Source organism: Hesperophylax consimilis, chromosome 28, assembly GCF_061612785.1.
Source record: "Hesperophylax consimilis isolate HC1 chromosome 28, BYU_Hcon_1.0, whole genome shotgun sequence".
NCBI classification, from domain to species: Eukaryota; Metazoa; Arthropoda; class Insecta; order Trichoptera; family Limnephilidae; genus Hesperophylax; species Hesperophylax consimilis.
In genome coordinates, this window is record NC_142863.1 from 10134076 (window position 1) to 10153027 (window position 18952).

General features: G+C 38.8%; 1 protein-coding gene across 2 annotated transcripts in view; it reads left to right on the forward strand.

Annotated features, from left to right (window-relative positions):
- Positions 1-18952, forward strand: part of LRP1 (LDL receptor protein 1) — a 325177-nt gene that overhangs the window by 171429 nt on the left and 134796 nt on the right. For both annotated transcript variants that reach the window (XM_089648596.1, XM_089648597.1), the window contains exons 22-38: positions 2676-2818; positions 3081-3217; positions 4100-4181; positions 4818-5058; positions 5234-5479; positions 6773-6973; positions 8200-8404; positions 8991-9161; positions 9255-9499; positions 11747-11875; positions 13142-13308; positions 13749-13984; positions 15049-15173; positions 16355-16452; positions 16888-17032; positions 17598-17771; positions 18780-18911. In XM_089648596.1, coding sequence (XP_089504722.1) covers positions 2676-2818; positions 3081-3217; positions 4100-4181; positions 4818-5058; positions 5234-5479; positions 6773-6973; positions 8200-8404; positions 8991-9161; positions 9255-9499; positions 11747-11875; positions 13142-13308; positions 13749-13984; positions 15049-15173; positions 16355-16452; positions 16888-17032; positions 17598-17771; positions 18780-18911 — 2877 coding nt within the window. The remainder of the gene's footprint in view (positions 1-2675; positions 2819-3080; positions 3218-4099; positions 4182-4817; positions 5059-5233; positions 5480-6772; positions 6974-8199; positions 8405-8990; positions 9162-9254; positions 9500-11746; positions 11876-13141; positions 13309-13748; positions 13985-15048; positions 15174-16354; positions 16453-16887; positions 17033-17597; positions 17772-18779; positions 18912-18952) is intronic.

The following is an 18952-nucleotide window of genomic DNA, read 5'->3' on the forward strand; positions in this document are numbered from 1 at the left end:
TTTGAACGTTCCTGTCAAACCAAAACCTCCTAGATCACAAGGCCGGGACACTGAATCAAATCAGCCTTCTAACTTGTATGGAAACCTCCAAAAATTGCATTTTCATTTATTTTTTTACATTAACCTTTCCTTATCTGTGGTGTGTACTTACTACACATTGCTTGTAATAACTTTAATAACTCTATAAATATAATAAATTCTGGTCTCAGATTTTAGGTATTCCTCCGTTATACATTTATGCACTGAATTAAAAAATAATATTTTACATAGTTTTCAAATTCAATTAAAAATCGGAGTTTTTTGTTAAAAATCAGGTACAAATACACCAATACAATCAACCGTGTGATACTAATACGTGAAGAGTGTGCGAGGAAATGACACGCTATTGATGTCCCGCTTTAATTCGCTATTCGGGAACATGAGACATCCACACTTCTGCAGTTGTAGTTTTTGATTTAGACCATCGATACCTACGACCGCACAGCTGTGTTTGTGCCAGTCGCCAGCCGCTAGCCAGTTGGCCGCGAACCGTCGTTAGATGTGGACCCCTCGCACGTTTCTTTAGCATCTGCCGATGGTTTTTTCATGTTTTCAGCAATTAAATTACAATTATTATCACCTTTTATACAAAATATAATAAACATAATCGATTAGCTATGAATGTTCATATTTTTCCGATATTAAATCGCTTATTTTGAGATGTGTATTGACTACACAGCACCGGAACGCGTGTATTTTTTTAGCACAGTAAGGGAAAGGTTAATTTAAACATTTTAATAAATAAGAATAAATTGAAAAAAAAAGAACATTTTTGAAAATCCCATACAAGTTAGGAGGCTGCTTTGAATGAGTGTCCCGGCCTTGTAATCTAGGAGGTTTTGGTTTAACGACAGTTGGTCATGTCAGCGGAGTCATATTCAATATACTGTCCTTTTGTTATAATATTCTTAAACACAAATGACGAAAAGCGAAGAGGATAAGGAACATTATTTATTATTTAAATGTGAAACTGCACAAGAGTCCCAACTGCTCCAAACCATCTGGAGCCAGTGATACTATGGCATACCCAATTGGGGGTGTGTTGAGGGGCTGAAGGTAGTGGGGAGGGGGAGGAGATGGGGAAGTACCTGACTATTCAGATCTGGTCACCAAACACGGCCAAAGCCATTTCAAGCAAAATTTAATTCTGAATGTTGGTCTTACACCAGGGCGATACTGAGAGTATCCTCCACTCGGGAAATATATTATATAATATTTTTAAATTATTAATTTGTGAAATAACACAATTACAATTACTGGCGCACGCCGGGATTTGAACCCGCTACCTCCAGTTTACTAGTCACGAGTCTTACCCTTCGACCATGGAGGCCGTCAAAATGTATGTTTATGTATACGCAGTGAAACCTCTGTCTCTCGTTTTTGAAAGGTCTTATTAAAATAAACTACGAATGCGGAAAACAACCGTTCGGGAATATCGAAAAAAACTATGTTCGTACTTAATTGTTTGATATTCTAAAAAAAACATAGATTTCACATATAAAATGAATGCGTTTAAATAAAAATGTTGTAATTCCTAAACACTTGGGTACATGAACATGTTTTTTATCAGTGCTATCAATTTTTACGAGTTTTGTATGGAATTAATCTGGGACTGGAAGAAATAGACTACACGTGCGGGTAAACGATTATTCTTGGAATGATTGATCGTAATTTCATTTAACCTTTAGTTTGGATCTTTACGAAGAGGTCGGTATATAATATTCATATAAAAATATCAGATAGCAATGTCTTTCATGCCATTAACTCTTTGCACGCGGCCGTATCAACTGTTGTTACGGCAAAAAGTCCATACCCACACGCGGCTGTATCAACAGTTGATACGGAAACTTTGACAGCCGATATTCCAGCGCTCTTTCGTCATAAATGTATTTCTTGCTCGCTTGGACTTTCATAGAACTATCACGATGCTGACATCTATAAGAATTTCTCAAAAATAAAATTGTATTTCATAAAAAAAGATCGATAATCAAGTGCGCCTCTTCGCGTCTTTTAGTCCTTTAGTTTACATTTTTGTCAACGGATGGCGTTAGTACTAGTTTGTCATTCACAACTTTTCATAACTAAAAATGATAAGTGATCATGGTGTCCCACTTGTGTCTATCACCTAAGTACACACACGCCGAGTGAATGGCGGGACCACATTCAAAAGATACGGTACGTCTTTGTATGAAATTTTATGTTTTTGTTTTTATAAACATCTAAGAGTGTTGACACATGAGGATTTGTTTTCATACTGTGGAGAATAATCTGTTCTGTCTATATAGTCCAATAAATCATGCCAGAATGCTATAATTTGACATTTAATTGCGTGCATAGGTATTTGAAAATATGTACCGCGTACAGGTATAGATAAAACGGAGCAAATTAACGCGTTCAAAAGGTTAAATAAGGTAGGGCCGGCATAAAATGTACAACTTATCCTGTTGTTAAAGAACAGTCAGTCGAACAGATAGAACTATCTTTGCCGTGATAAGTGTGTTAATATTAGAAGTATTAAGTTTTTTTTAATTTATATAGTGAAATTAAGAATGTTTTTGTGTATTTTTTACCCACCGTGCTAGGGATGTCCCTGTGTTTTGACGGACAAATGTAACGACACGTTAATTTGGTTGCAGAATACCCGCAATGTTCAGTGACAGAATTCACCTGCGACAACAACAACTGCGTGCCCAGCGACTATTATTGCGACGGTCATGATGATTGCCGTGACGATTCCGACGAGAAGGGATGCACGGACATGTGCGACCCTAAAACTATGGTAACTACCTTCAACTGATCATTTTGAATGGTGTAATATTAATCTACCGTAGTTAATAGAATCAAGAGAGATGGGCCATGAACCATAATTAGTTTGAAATAAAAGATCGTTCACCCATTCTACTGCAAATTGCATAACTTTCATTGGCTCCGCCACTTTGATAGGCGGCAGTCGGCAGGCTTCATTTCCATATTTATCTTTGTTTAAATTATCTATTGTCCCTAAGCACTCTGGATGTTCTGATGTGGATGAAATGTTATAGATATCCTGCGTCCCCCAAGAGGCGTGCTTCCCGCTGAAGAACAAGTGTGACGGGGTTGTGGATTGCCCCGATGGATCAGACGAGGTCAACTGTCCGCCTAATACCGGCAAGATACCGGCCCCCAGCCATAACAACAGGTAACAAACAACTACTAATATACTCGGTGTCCTCGGTAACTAGTGTAGTACGAGCGGGAAACAGGTGAATCTACATTTCGATCTGAGCATTTTGATTAGTTATTTTAGATTTACTGTTTGTTTGGCAGTCGCTGAACCGGGTCTACTTACCTCTATCTAAAAGCTATCACGAATATCTGAGAGACGTAGTATAGGTATAGCATTTGGTGATGATCTGGCTTGTAGTCACACAGACCATCAGGGAAATTAATTCCCTATGAAAAAAATTGGTTGATTATTAAATTCACTCTGCAGGAGAAGTAACAACTTATAATCCAGCAACCAAATACATAAAAACAGAAGACTCACCAGAAATATCACTCGCATTGAGTTTAGCTCCTTAATCTACAAATTCGGCAGCGGACTGGTGATCGGCACAATAATATTTGCATTCGCAGTATGAAATTATAATTTGTCACCACCAGCTCTCAAGAGAGTGGAATTTTGAATGATCTTGAATTAGCACATTATAATTCCAAAAGTACTGCCACATTATTGTGACAAAAAATATTTTAATCCTTTAGTCTTAAATCGACCTCTTTTGACAAACGATATACATAATTCGGATGAATCCATCTGATTAATGCAAAGATGACTGTAATTCATTATCACTCACCCGCAGAGCAAAATCTATACAAAACTGACCAGAGATGTCTCTTCTGTCTACTATTTTTGATTTTTAATTTTAAAATTTTATTTCAAACTAATTTTAAGTCTACTGCTTCTCCAGCATTAATAATATAAGATGGCCGTGTGGTTAAATGTTGGGTAATTTTCTCGTTAAAGTTAATAAAAAGCCAATGAATGAAAGATTTTGTAATACACCTGTGTTTTTGTCAACAGACACCACCAGTCTCCAGAAGACAGGAAGGAGATGTGTAACCCACACGAATTTCAGTGCATGAACAAGGACTGCATCAGGAAGGTTTGTCCAATCACTTAACTTAAAACAACCTCTTTTAGTTGGGTTCCTGCAATGCTGCAATACGGACATTGAATGTTTTAGCTTTAACTGTCATCAGTGGTCTGGGTTCCAATGATGTCAGAACTCATCCAAAACATTTACTATATGCTCACATACTTTGAGAAGAACAAAATTGTTGACAACCGTTAATACCGATTCTTATTTATTGTATTATCAATATTTGTCTGGCTATCAACAGCGCAACCAAGCACGGGAAATCGGTATAATATAGGTATCGGTATGGATCCGATATTGTAAGATTATCGATTTCACTGTGTTGGACCGTCTGGAACGTTTCGGTGAGACCCAAATGATTGCACTAAACATTTCCAAGGCTTTGACCGTGTTTGGCATCCAAACACATCACATGTATTTCAGAACAAACTAGATACACATGGCTGAACACTTATGTTTGATTCAACAGTCCACACTTGCCCAACTTGCTCACTGAATGAGCTCACTCGTACGTGTACAGTGTGGTACAGTCTAGACTTGCCCCCTGACGCGACTGACACTTTTATATACTACGATTCGTAATCATTTTTCAAGAAGGGTTTACATTATGTATTACGTAACATCCATCCCATTTCTTCTCAGGACTTCCGATGTGACCTCCGCGTGGACTGCCTGGACGGCTCCGACGAGGAGAACTGCCCGCCAACATACGTGACCACGTCAGCACCCGATCGCGTCACGTCCACCACCACCGAGAACGCGTTTGCGGCGTGCGAGAAGCCGATGCGGCGTTGTGACAATGCCACGCGCTGCATCACGCCTGACAGATTATGCGACGGAAATGACGATTGCGAGGACGGCAGCGACGAGGGGATGAGATGCGGTAAGCTATTAATGAGAAATAATGTCAATTTTAATTATGGATTTATCTAACTATTCAAATTATCAATTCTGGGATTTCATAGCCCCGCTGGCTTATTGGACTCTTTATCTTCCTGTACCAAAAATAAGTTTTTATGTGATTTAATATAGCTAATAATAAATATTGTTCTTTCCAGACGAGAAGCTCTGTTCCCGATTCCCCGACTGTTCGCATTTGTGCCACAATGCGCCCGAGGGCCGCGTGTGCGCCTGCCCCGCCGGCCTGCTGCTCGGCGAGGATGGACTGTCGTGCGTATCTTCGCACCCTTGCCTCCGCTGGGGCGCCTGCTCGCAAATCTGCCGCGAGCTGAAGACCAGACATAAGTGCATCTGTCTGGACGGCTATATGCTGGCGGATGATGGCTTCACTTGCAAGAGCATGGGTAAAACCAAACATCATGGCATTTTAAAATTATTTTTGTTTACATTAAATCCACGATATCTCTCAGGGTCTGTGTAGGGATTCTTTTTGAGGCTTTCTGACAGCATGTTTAAGAAATATAACCGTCAATATGCCAGAGGTCTGAAGGATTAATGTATCTGCGGGCTAGCTTCTGAAAGACCAACTATTGACTCTGTCTTTGATGGAGTAATACATTCTTGGGTTGTCGCCTTATTGCTGACCCTCCGATTTCTCTGATGAACCAGGCTCCACTCAGGTCACCAAAGTTTCGGAAGCAAATGATATCTGATCAGTTTGATGCATCGGTGACCTTCTTCCGCTTCTTCAGCCTTTGATTTTGCCAATAACAATGAGCTTCTCCAGATTCGAGTTCCCAGTTTGGCGAGCGATTTGTCAAAAATATGTTATTTTATTTTATTTTATTTATTTATTTAACGCCCAGAGGGCTTTTACATGTAGCTGGTACAATTTTAATGACAGTTTTGAAACATGAGGAAGAAATAATAAAAATAAAATTACATTAAAAATAATGTATGCAAGAAACAAAATTAAAAATAACAAGAACATAAATTAAAAAATACAGCAATTTGACTGGTTTACAAAAATATAACTTAGGAATAGTGTTGAAATAAGTCTTTTACGTGATCCACAAAATTCCGCAAAGTTGATATTAAATATATATCGACATCACCTAAGTATTGGTTTCCCATAGTGTGAAACCGTTGTATTGGGGAGTTCGCAATGTAATTGCGCTTATGTGTGTTGCAGTGGAACAGTGTATTTTGTCGAATTTTGCAGAATTTAGAGTTTAGAATTTTTATTAAAAATGTTAAGTCGTTTATTTTACGCCTGTCTTCCAATGTGTGTATTTTTAGAGTATTTAATAAGAAATGATATTGTAAGCCTTCTAGTGGGATATTTAATTTAAAATTAATAAAACGTAGAAATTTTTTTTGTATTCGCTCAATGTTGTTAATGTGAATTTTGTAAGAGGGAGACCAAACTACTGAGTTGTATTCAATTATGCTTCTAACTAGATATATGTATAACAGTTTAATGGCTTGTATGGAGTTAAAGTTTTTAGTTGTTATTAATACGAAGCCTAGTGTTTTCATGCCTTTGTTTACAATTTGGTGGATATGATTGGCGAAACTTAGTGTTATGATACGTTTTAGGCAGACTGTTGATAGCCTATTATACTATAGAAAGGTTAGCGCTCCTGGTTGTTAATTGATTTAAGAAATTAAATCACTTGATTATTACTTATTTTCAGATGGCGCCATTCCTTACGTGATATTCAGCAATCGTCACGAACTGCGCGGCATCGACCTGCAGAGCTTGCAGGGAAAGGCGCTCATCTCTTCCCTGAAGAACACCATCGCGCTGGACTTCTACCACACACCTGAGGCCAACATGGTCTTCTGGACGGACGTTATAGACGATAAGATCTACCGGGGCACCATGATTGGCGGATGTAAGTAGACCTTGGTGACCTGCGACTAGCCAAATATCAGCGCTAGTTATTTTTTAATTTTATTTTTTTATGTGACATCTCACAAGAGAGTCAGTGTTCAGTGTAAAGACAGAGGAACTATATCACCAACGAGGCAGCGTTATGAGGCTGGTTAAGGTAGGGGCTGTAGGAAAGGATTGATTAATGCCGGTCTTGGAAGAGGGCCGGATTATGTGAAGGGCGAAAAACAGATGCCTGTAGATCTTTTCATATATTACAGAAAAAAAAGTGGAAGGCAATATCAACTCAACTCATGTCTGTCGAGCTTTTCACTCATGCACTGGTGCGCAGGCGATCAATGCTGCTAGCTCCTTTGAGCGGGCTCCATTGAAATACCCGTAGAACAGACTCAACTTTCTACATGCATTACAGAGGACCGCCCTCCAGTGGACAGAATGAAGTCAGTTTATCAAGTATTTTGGGGCTCCAGCCCAGAGCTAAATTGTCACGAGTATATTTTATCTCAATTAGTTTTTGAGTTGTTTTGCCGTATTTCGCTTCCTCCTTTAGCTGCGTTACAGTGGCCATCATCAGGGTAGATGTCGGTATGTATGAGACAATGTGAATGCAGTGCAAGTGGTGCATTATTGCCCAAACAGAGTTGTGTGATGTTTCATCCTCACTACCTAATCCTGAGGAAAAATGGCGTGTTAATTGGTTAGGTTGAGTTAGGTTCCACCTTCTCTATTTCTCTCAGTTTTCTGCTTTACGCAAAGATGTTCACACAGAAGCTATTACATTTTTTTCTGTAAAATGAAGTTCCTTTTCGTTTCATTTCTTAAATCTTTGGATAAAATAGAACAGTGTCAAAACAGACAGTTTAGGGCTAGGTTAGGTTAGAATTGTTTATTTTCTTTCCTTTATTGTTTTTTTGCTGATATTTTTACTGATTTTTTTGTCGGTTTCTTATTTTTTGTTTGTCGTTTTTATTGATTTTGTTGTAGGTTTGTTATTTTTTGTTTGTCGTTTTTAGTTTGTTTGTCTTTCGATTTTTGTTTGTTTGTTGTTTTGTTGTTATTTGTTTTTAGTTTGTTTTTAGTTTGTTTTGTGTTTTGTTTGTTTGTCGTTTTTTTGTTTTGTTTTTTTGCCGTTTGTTCGTCAGTTGTTTGTTTGTTACTTTTCTCTTTTCTTTAATGAACTTTTTTTCACTTTTCTATTTTGTCATGGGTATATAATTATATTTCCAGCTCTCAGCAATATCGAAGTGGTCGTCCAAACCGGTTTAGCAACTGCCGAAGGTTTGGCCGTGGATTGGATCGCCCAGAACCTCTACTGGGTGGAGAGCAACCTCGACCAGATTGAGGTGGCCAGACTTAACGGCAGCTTCAGGAGAACCCTCGTAGCAGGAGACATGGACAGCCCGAGGGCCATCGCCGTGGATCCTAGAGACGGGTAACTACTTTTTACAATGTACCATCAATTTAAGATTCATTAAAGGTTATTTTTTAATAATATAAAACAGGGAAATCCAATTACACAATACGGCTATTTTGAATAGTTATTTTTATATGCAATTTTTTGTTATATCAATTCTACATGGGAGGTCCCATCAGGACCTATGTCGTCTTAAAGGATGCTGTCTCGAGGGTATTTTTAAAGAAAGGAATGAGTGACCTTGGTCTTCAAAAGACTCATGTTTAAGGTACCGCCGCTCTGGGAAACATTTATTGGATAACCAACACCTCTGCCATAGGTCACCCCAAGTGGTTCGCTTTGATGATTTAGGAGGGGTGCCAGGGTTCATCGGGTGAGGTGTGTTCAGGATGCGCCTGCCTCCAGCTGCGCAGCGTGCCAGATCAGACGAGGCTGGTTTGTGGAGAGAGAACAGTTGGAGAGGTCAAAGCACAGGAACAAGTTATAAAAAACCCATTTGGTCTATATTTGAGCTCCATTGAAATATTTCTAGATCAAACTATAAAAAGGACACTATGATTTAGTTTAAAATTGCTTTTGTTAATTTTTGATTCTTTTTTTGTAGCTTAGTGTTCTGGACAGACTGGGAAGTGTCCTCCCCACGTATTGAGCGCTGCACGCTCGCCGGCAACGCGAGACGTGTGCTAGTGCGCGTCGACCATGTGTCCGATGGAGCGTGGCCAAACGGCATCACATTGGATTATACCGCCAGAAGGATTTACTGGGTAGACGCAAGGTGAGTCACACTCATAGACATACAAAATAATAGACCTGCCAAAGAAGGATAGGGGAACAAACCAATTAAGCTTCTTATGTATATATTTTGTAGATCGGACTCTATCCAGACCACGACCTACGATGGCACAGACTACCACGAGGTCCTGCGCGGCCATGTGACCCTATCGCACCCGTTTGCTGTTGCACTGTTTGAGAACCACGTGTACTGGACGGACTGGCGCTCCAATTCTCTCATCCGCGCCAACAAATGGAACGGCAGTGATGTGTTCATACTGCAGAGGACGTACACGCAGCCATTTGATATTACCATCATGCACCCTAGTCGCCAGCCCAAAGGTACGGGAAAATAATATTTTTAATTTACAGAAAGACAAATATTTCTGGTTTATGAGCACCATCTTACTAAGCTAAAACGTTGGACATAAATATAATAATTCCAGAGACAGGTCAAACGTGACATTCACTCTAGTTTTTCTGTATTTTCTGCTTTCATATAAGATATGTGAGAATGAAGAGTGCGATCGATGGTGTGATCGCAATAGGCGAATCAAGAGTGGACTGTAAAAATTAATTGTGAACTTTAAAGTTGACACAACTATGGTTGGAGATGGTGAACATGGAGTAAGGAAGGAATCCGACTTACCCCTTTGATGTTCTTCAAAGATGTTGATGGTTGGTTTCACTCACAAGAGATATGATTTATTTTATGCACAAGCTTCTATAACATCCAGGTTAGATACGAAAGACACTGAGGGAACCGAATATATTCACTGCACAGGCCTTCTACCCTGAGTTGATATTAATAACAGCACTGATAACAAAGAGATATTCATCAAACAGGCTTCATCAATAAACTGCTTTGACAGTCGCTTTTATTGTTGCAAAATGTCAAACACACACGTGGTTATAGTCAGATAATGACAGGTACTTGTAAGTAGAATAGGATGGGAAAAATTGCAATGACAATGTTAATGGAAGATAATTGTGTCAACAGTTGGTGACGTACGTACAACCTCTGGAACTACTACAGCAGAGGAATTGAACCCACGATGCCTGGGCTGGTAATGCGATGCATTTGTCAACTTGGTCACTATTGTCACATAAATATTTTGTGACAAGAGAAGTTCTTGCTTAATTGGGTTTATTTTGTCTATGGGTATTTTTTTTCGAACTTTGGCAATATTTTGAAGGAAGGAAGGACAGTTTTGTTTATGGTCACTTCCTCCCCGCCCATTAGGCCGGTGGGTCGGTGGATCCAGTCACTCTCCTTTAAAGGGGCTTCAATCTGAGTTAATCATGTGAATAGGAGTTATTATTTCATTTAAAAAAGGCGCGGGGTGTTTATCCATTCACGAACAGTTCGTGTTTGTTATTATTTTAGTGGGGGAATATGGAATCCCGCTTTTATTGAGTGTTGGCCGGTGGTCATGTCGGAGTGCTCGTGTTTCGGACTTGAAACCGAGATTGGTTTGGTCCTAGCTGTGGCTGGTTGTTCTTGGCGGAGTGTCCCCGTGTCGCAAGAGAACGGATTGCTGTCCTGGCTCCGTTGAAGAGTCTGGTCGACTACCACGTGCTGCAGGCCTGATGCCCCTGCAGGCGTCCATTGAAGGAGTTGCGTCCTCCCGCTTCCACTAAGAAAACGGATTGCTGTCTTGGCTCCGTTGAAGAGTCTGGTCGACTACCACGTGCTGCAGGCCTGATGCCCCTGCAGTCGTCCATTGAAGGAGTTGCGTCCTCCCGCTTCCACCAAGAGAAGGATGTCCTGGCTTTCGACTCGGGTCCGTTCCCCGCTGCCGAGAGCAAGTTTTCGTTCGCCATCCGTTGTCGTTCTTTCGTTTCACGTTAAGTTAGTTTAGTTTGATTCAGGAGTCCATCGGGTATGTGCCTATATTTATTTCTATGGTTACATGTTTATCATCTGTACTCCTTTGTTGTAACTTTTGATGTTTCAATATATTTTCCATTAAGAATTCATTCTTATTATTTATGATCACCCAACTTACTTGACAGGAAATTAATCCCACAATCATGAGATCTCTGCTCTACCGTTTTTGTAAACATTGGAATGTTACAACAATATACATTACACTATATATGCACTTTTTTTTAAAAATGTGAATACTGCAGAAGACTAAGATCGCCCAACTGTTCCCAACCATCTGGAGGCAGTGAGACTATGGCTATGGGGTATGTGTTGAGACTAATGGTAGTGGGGATGGGAACGAGATGGGGAAGAGGTAGGTGGAGAATTGCCTGGCTGTTCAGATCCATGGCCACCAAACACTGCCAAAGCAATTTCAAACAATGTTTCAATTCTGAATGTTGGTCTTACACAAGGACGATACTGAGAGTATCTTCCACTCTGGAACGTGCCGCAAATATACTACATATTGTTTTAAATGAGTAATTTGTGAACTCACACAAATTAATCAAATAAAATTGTACTTGTGCACCACCAGCTTGCTAGTTGAAGGCCTCCCCCCCTGCCCACGTAGGCCATCAAAATGAGAATGATCGTAACAAACAACCTTTTACTGAGTAAACTTTTTAATTGTTGATTTCAAAAAATATATTTGTTTCCAGGTGGAGATAATCCTTGTGGAAACAATAATGGTGGGTGCTCCCACCTCTGCCTGCTCGATGGGCCCGCATCGTATCAGTGCGCTTGTCCTCATGTTATGAGGTTGGCACCGGACGAAAGGAACTGTGTTGGTAAGCTATGTTTATTAATCCTTTCACTGCTTTCTAAATGTACTTAAAATATCACTCGTACTTGGTATTCTTTTTACAAACATTTGACAGTATTCTTTTTACAGATTTGATCAATTCCAAAGACAAAAATTAAAGATACTCTCGTCGGTTGTGCTACATAACTACTGTTAAGGCGATGCACTACGTCGTGTAATATTTTGAATCGAGCCGCTATCAATAACACACCTTACGTAGATGGCGATAAGGCTTAAATTCCCGCTTAACACCATCCACCTGTTGTGATTTATGCAAGAAAAAAACATGGCCAAAAAGTGCCTTTTATTTTATTTTGTCAATGTTCAGGCACAAATATTTAAATATTTTTCAATGATTTTATAAATAACTTAATTTGCCACATTATACAATAAAACCATAACCGAAAATGGGTTCGTAAGTAGGACATTTTGAACTTTAAAGCAGTTTTAATAGGCCTTATACATTATTTTTTCTGGGCTTATAAAAAGTACCAGCGCAAAAAATACCTGGCCAAAATGTGTTTACACAAAAATAATAAACGCACCTTAACCACTCAGAACATTAGAACGTCAAAAGACGTAAATATGATAATAGCGGTCAAGACATTAGAACGTCTTTTCACGTAAACGCGCGAGATTTTACAAAAATCGATTTATTTCCATCACTAGTATACGGATTGCCATGATTTAAAAAACAGAGTATCGATAATGAATAACGCTACGCGTCTGTATTCAAGAATATTTATGGAATGTAGTGGTGCATTATCTAAGTCGATTGGATCTGTCATCTTGTTCGTTCATAATTTATTGCGTTTCTAAATAATTTATTAAAAATATTTTAGTTTGGACGGTTAATATTTTGAGGTGACTAATAGTTTTTAATTATATTTCTTCAATATATAAAGTGTTATTTCTTTATGATACTCAGAAAAAAGTACATTTTTCACAGCTTTGAAATAATGGTCAGCGATTTTTACATATTTTTGACGTTTTCAGAAAATGTATATTTAGAAACGCAAATATTTACGTATAACAATATAATACGATAGTGAATTTCATAATCTTTCCAAAACATCTTTTAGAATGAGGCTACGTTTCCCAAAACGTGAGTTATGAAGCTTTTAACAAAACTCGTAAATATCACAAAAATTTTCACGTTTTGACAGATCGCAAAGGAACACAAAGTAAATAATAGTCTTTGTCCGAGAGGTTAAGAGCAACATAGTTAAGATTGATTTGCTTTCTCTCTCAGTGAACGAGAAGGTCCTTCTGATATCGCGCTCTAATGAGCTGCGCGGGGTGGACCTGAGCCTGCCCTACTACCACACCATTCCTACCATCAGCATGCCGCAGGTCCTGACCCCGCAGCAGTTGGACTTCGTGGCCAGTACCAACACCATCTACTGGGCTGACACGCAGGTAATCCTAATACACCAACTCCTCAGACGTCAGCCATATGCTGTCAGAAGGTCAGAGTATTTCAGCTTTGCAATAAAATCAAATCAAAACATTTCTGAATGTATCCGAAAACTAATATATTATGTGTTATGTCTGCGTTACTATGCAGATTTCGGTGTTGGGAACTCTTTGTAAAAAGAAAAAGGTTCTTCTTATAATTGTGTTTATCTACGTCTGGATTTAGCTACACTGTTCATTACCCGAGGGTTGGTGATTCTCTGGTGCGAGAAGCTTGTTCCCTGTCATTATCATCTCACAAGTACTTGTTACACTCTAGCGACATCTGACGGACTCTGGAGTAAGCTTTATGACTAGCGCCATCTATTGCTTAAATACTCAACCTTATTACAATACATCACATTATGTAATTTCAAAATGCCCAAGAAACTATCTACTTCCAGATAAACGAGATAAAAAAGACTGGTCTGACGGCGGGGCCGACGCAGAGCATCATCGACACGGGCATTGAGAGTCCGGCTGGCTTCGCCGTGGATTGGATCTCCATGCTAATGTTTTTCTCCTCCACGGGCAGTCGGGAGCACATCTCCGTGTGCAACCTGCGCGGAGAGTACACGGCCGTGGTCATCTCGGGCGGGGAGCTGAAGAAGGTGACTGGATTGGCGCTGGATCCCACCAGGTTATTATCAAACTATTTCAACCTTCGAAGTCGTTCGATCTGGTGTTGTGTTCAGGGCAATGAAATGCTATCTTTTCTAGCAGATATGATGAATCAACAAGACTATTCACGATTTTGTATAAGAATAGGGCATCAGAAATTTTTCTGCGTTTATATAAAGCGGTAGGGTCAAACCGATGATCGCTAAAGCGATACGATAGGTGTTTAATAAATTTGTATTGAATATTTTCAATACAATCAATGTGTGTTTGATATTGAGGATTCCAAATGACTGAGGCAAACTCGAGTTGTGACCTTACATTTTTTTAATTTTTTTATATTAACCCCACACAGGAGGCCCTGAAGAAAATAATTTCCCTCAGGGCCTATGTCATCTTTGGGGATGCTGTGTGGAGGGTCTTTTTGTGGAGAGGAAGGAGTGAACATGGGTCTTGAAGAGTCCCAAGTTGTAGGAGGGAGGAAACACAGAGGCCGGCAGTTCGTTCCACAGCCGAGCTGTTGAACCTAAGAACTAATCGTAGAAGCGACCCGTTCTCATGTGACAAATGTCAACCGTGTACAAATGTTGGGCGCGTGTTTGGCGTGTATCCCGACTACGCACCGGTGCCGAAGGGATCAATGACGCTAGTTCCTCAGAGCATCTTCCATTGTAATCCATTGTAATACCAAAGTTCTTATTCCTTTACAGCGTACCCGTAAATATTATGTACAATCCAAAGGGGTCGCCCATAATGTTCAGTGTTCAATAGTATGGATATTCAGGTGGGGGGAAAGGAGAGTAATTTCATCAGAATTTGAAAAAAATAGTTGTGGAATAATTTTTTTTTTAAATGCATATTGATTACTGAATAATTTTTCTAAGATGTAACAACTTAGATATCAAACTTTTGTTTGGGGTAAATTTTACCCCCATTCGGAATGGGGATAAAATTTTATTGATTAATGATTATGGCCCTCAACACTGAAGAAAGCAGTTTTTAAACAATCTAAATCCGAACAGTTGCGATCGGAACCGGTTACAGCGAACGAGTTAAACTTATTTTTAAATGATTGTTTTGTTACAGAGGGAAACTATACTGGGCGCATATGAGGGTCGGCCTGTACGTTATCGAGAAAAGCAATATGGACGGGTCTGACAGAAGTGTCCTGGTCTCACAGAGCACCACCAAGGATCTTGCTATGCCACAGAGTAAGGACTACTTTCTAATTACTATTTCTTCTTCTTATCTTGTGACTTTTCCATTAGTAGTTGATGATAAAGTTGACTTATTTACCCACCTACTTCTCTTCAAATTGATACGTTTTATATCAACGGTCCCAAAGAAGATATTGATACGTTTTATATCGACGGTCCCGCAGAACATGTAATGACCGTCGATATATATAATGTCCAGATTCTTTCATGTACAAATTATTAATAATTTCATTGCCTAGGAGAAGAAAGTTCTTTAGAAAACCGGTGAAAACAGTTTTATTTTAAACCACCTATGTTGAAAATCAATTATACGGAAAATCACGGGACAGTATGAATGAGGTTGTCTCTTAATTTTTTTTACTAAAATCTTCTTTAAATATTATAAAACAAAGTTGCTACCCGCGTCTGTTCTTTTTATGCGATGTTTTGTTAAAAGCGCTCGATCCTGGAATAGATTTCTATAAACAATGCAATTTTAAATCAATTGAACTTCACCAGATTTATTTAAATTTTCAGTTAAAATACTGCTTGACTTAAAGAATAATACGAATTAAACGTACCTTTTCCAAAACCTCTGACATTAGACAAACTTTAAACAGAGCTTGAAAGAAAGTCAACGCGAGGGATTCTTAGTAAAGTGATTATTGTAGTATGAGTGTTTCATAAATATTATTTACATGTGATTGATAATATTTTTATGAAGTTTGTTTATCAACCGATAAGAAAGATTTTACCGAGCGATGCGTAGATGTGCAGAATAATATTGTTTGATTCGTGATGAATAAAAATTATTTGAAAACCTTATTAACAAATATTATCATCATAAAACACACATTTGATCTAACATCAAATCTATTCATTAATATGAAACCTTAAAAACCTTCCGGAAGACATTCTCTAAATGATAATGAAAACCCTATTACATTCCGTTGCATAGTTTAGAAGAACTAAGCGCACAAACAGACAGACACGGATAGCAACTTTATTTTATACTATTTAGAGATATGTAGGTACTCTAGAGTTCATTGAATCAGAGTTACAGATAGACAGATGGAATTGATGGCACTGATCACACTTCTAGGCTTTATCTGTTCAGCGGTTATAACCGTAGTTTTACGTCAATGACAACAATTTGCAGTATAGAAATTTAAATGAAATGTAATTTTAATCTGCAGGTCTGGCAATGGACTTGGAATCTGTTCGCCTATACTGGGTGAATTCTCACAGCTCCACTATTCAGTATTATGATTTCGCTGAAACCAAAGTCTTCACAGTAAGTTACTTATATTTATCTATGCATGAAAGCAAACAAATTCCGATTCATCTATGGCCAAATGTCATGCCTCGAGCCATGAGCCATTGATGCAACTAGGAGACATTGTCAAATACTCAATAATGACTATGGAGAAGTTTTTTTTATGAAGATATGAATTAAAACTGGCAGTGGTAAAAAGTATTTGATGCTTGTTAACAACTTGTTAAATTATTTGAAAAATTTTGGTTTTTTTCAATGCTTTCTTTGATTTGGAAGTAAATTGGGTCACTAAGGGTGTGTTTCACCTAGTATGACAAATTATTCACATTTATTAGTTCTAAACAGTAAACATCAGTGTGGAAGATGCTCTCAGTATCGCCCTGGTGTAAGACACCAGGGCGATTTTAAATTTATCATTTTTATGAAATATCATGGAACCATTATGTTCTATAGGTTCCGATTCCCAAACACAGTGAACCGTCGGCCCTGGTACCGTACTTCAACAATAGGCTTTATTACGCATCAGAACACGACGAGGCCATTCACGTCTGTGACAAGACCTCCTGCAATGATGACCAGGTCCTGAGGAACAATACACGTGAGTAATCTTTCTGTCGTAAACTGTTACATATTTGCTCTGCCCTCTCCTAATGGAGGTTGGCTATCATCAGGGAAATGTTCATCCTGCAGGCTGGAGCCCGGAACATTCCCTCGTAGCTTTCCAAGTCATGAAGTGTGGCGTCTTCTTTTGCTGCGTCTTTTATCAATCTTTCTTTGGATTATCAATTGGGTAATTTTGTATTTGTCATTTCTCATAATATGACTTCGACCTTCGTTTCACTGGCTCGGTATCGGTACCTCCTACAATGGTACTCGGTAAAGTCCCACAATGCCTGCGCTGCAAACTGTAGTGAACTTTACTTTTCTCTCGGTTTCTTTGGTCTCCGGCTTTTTTCGATTCAGTTCCAATACGGAGCCAGTGATGTAGATGTCGGAGTTTGCTCCTTAGCTATAAAGCTAGAATATTTTCTCAATTTTTTGTAATGTCAATGCCTTCTTTCGGTTATTCAACCACCGCAGCGGTTAATTAATGAAAAAAACATTAATAAAGTATTAATTATTAATCATACTGTACTCGTAACTAAAATAACCTTCCCTTATAGCGAACGTGCTGTCCATAAAGATCTACGACGCGGCATTGCAGAACGGTACCAACTCGTGTCAAGGGGGCCGCGGGGGCTGCCAGCAGCTGTGCCTGCCCACGGGGCCCTTCACTCGCTCCTGCGCCTGTGCCACGGGCCACCACGTGGATCCCGCCAGGCCAAACAGATGTATCGGTGAGGATCCTTCCATTTATTGTTTATCTTGAGATGTTTGGCATTTCTGTTGATGCCACCAAGCAAAAAAGTTTTCCAATTAGTGCTAGGCTCGTGCTTCGAATCGCAAATTAGTGCACGGGGTAAAATGAGTATTACTATTTTGAAGAAGATCCTGTCAAACCAAATTGGTTTTGGTTGAGTTTATTGTTTATTCTTATTTAACCATTATAATTTTGTTATTGTCAAATTACCCATCCTAATTGTTTCGTTCATTTTTTTATCGTTCCTCTTCCCCATCTTCTACCATTTATAACTACAGTTAAGTTAAAATCTCGATCGATTGTTTCTTTAATAATCGCTATCCCACATGTGTCGTTTATTTCTTCCATTCCCAAATTAATTTCGTACAAAACTTGCAAAAGCTTCACAACATATCATCATCGATATTATAAATTAAAAATATGAATAAATTTAAAGCTCGATTGGATTCCTATGTGGAGATAAGAAAGGATTAACTATTTTATTTAATTTTTAATCAACTCAATTATTTTAGAAGTTATTGTGAAATTATATATGATCACGTCAGCAGAATTAAATAATAGTAATAAATTAGATTAGCGACGTCTACTAAATCGATCGCTGCCGGCGGCCGCTTCTGACATTAGTTATCGTTAGACATTCAAGCATAGCGGTATGCGCGGCGGTTATCTTTTTACTTTCTAGTTTTTATGTGGTTGAAAATGAACTGTCCGCTCTTAAAGTGCGTACTCTTGAAGAAAGATTAAAATTTGTCGAAATGGAAAAAAATTCCGTTGATGAGGCCAAACATTTAGGAATCACGAAATTTTTATTAATTTTATGTGAAATATGTGTCCTTTTTAGAATATCAAACATATAAGTATGAATGTAGATTTTTTCTATATTCCTGAATCCATTGTTTTCATTAATTCTTAGTTTATTTGAATAGGACACTTCTAAAAAATAGATAGAGGTTTCACTGTATGAAATGATTGTGTATCCCATCAGGTATGGAGGAGTTCATGTTCTATTCCATCAACTGGGAGATCAGGGGCTTGGGACTGGACGGGGACAACGAGACGGCAGTGCTTGGACCCATCTCGCAAGTTTCCATGGCGACGAGCATCGATTTTCACGCTGGTAATTATTATCACTTATTTTTTGTGACTACATTTAAAATA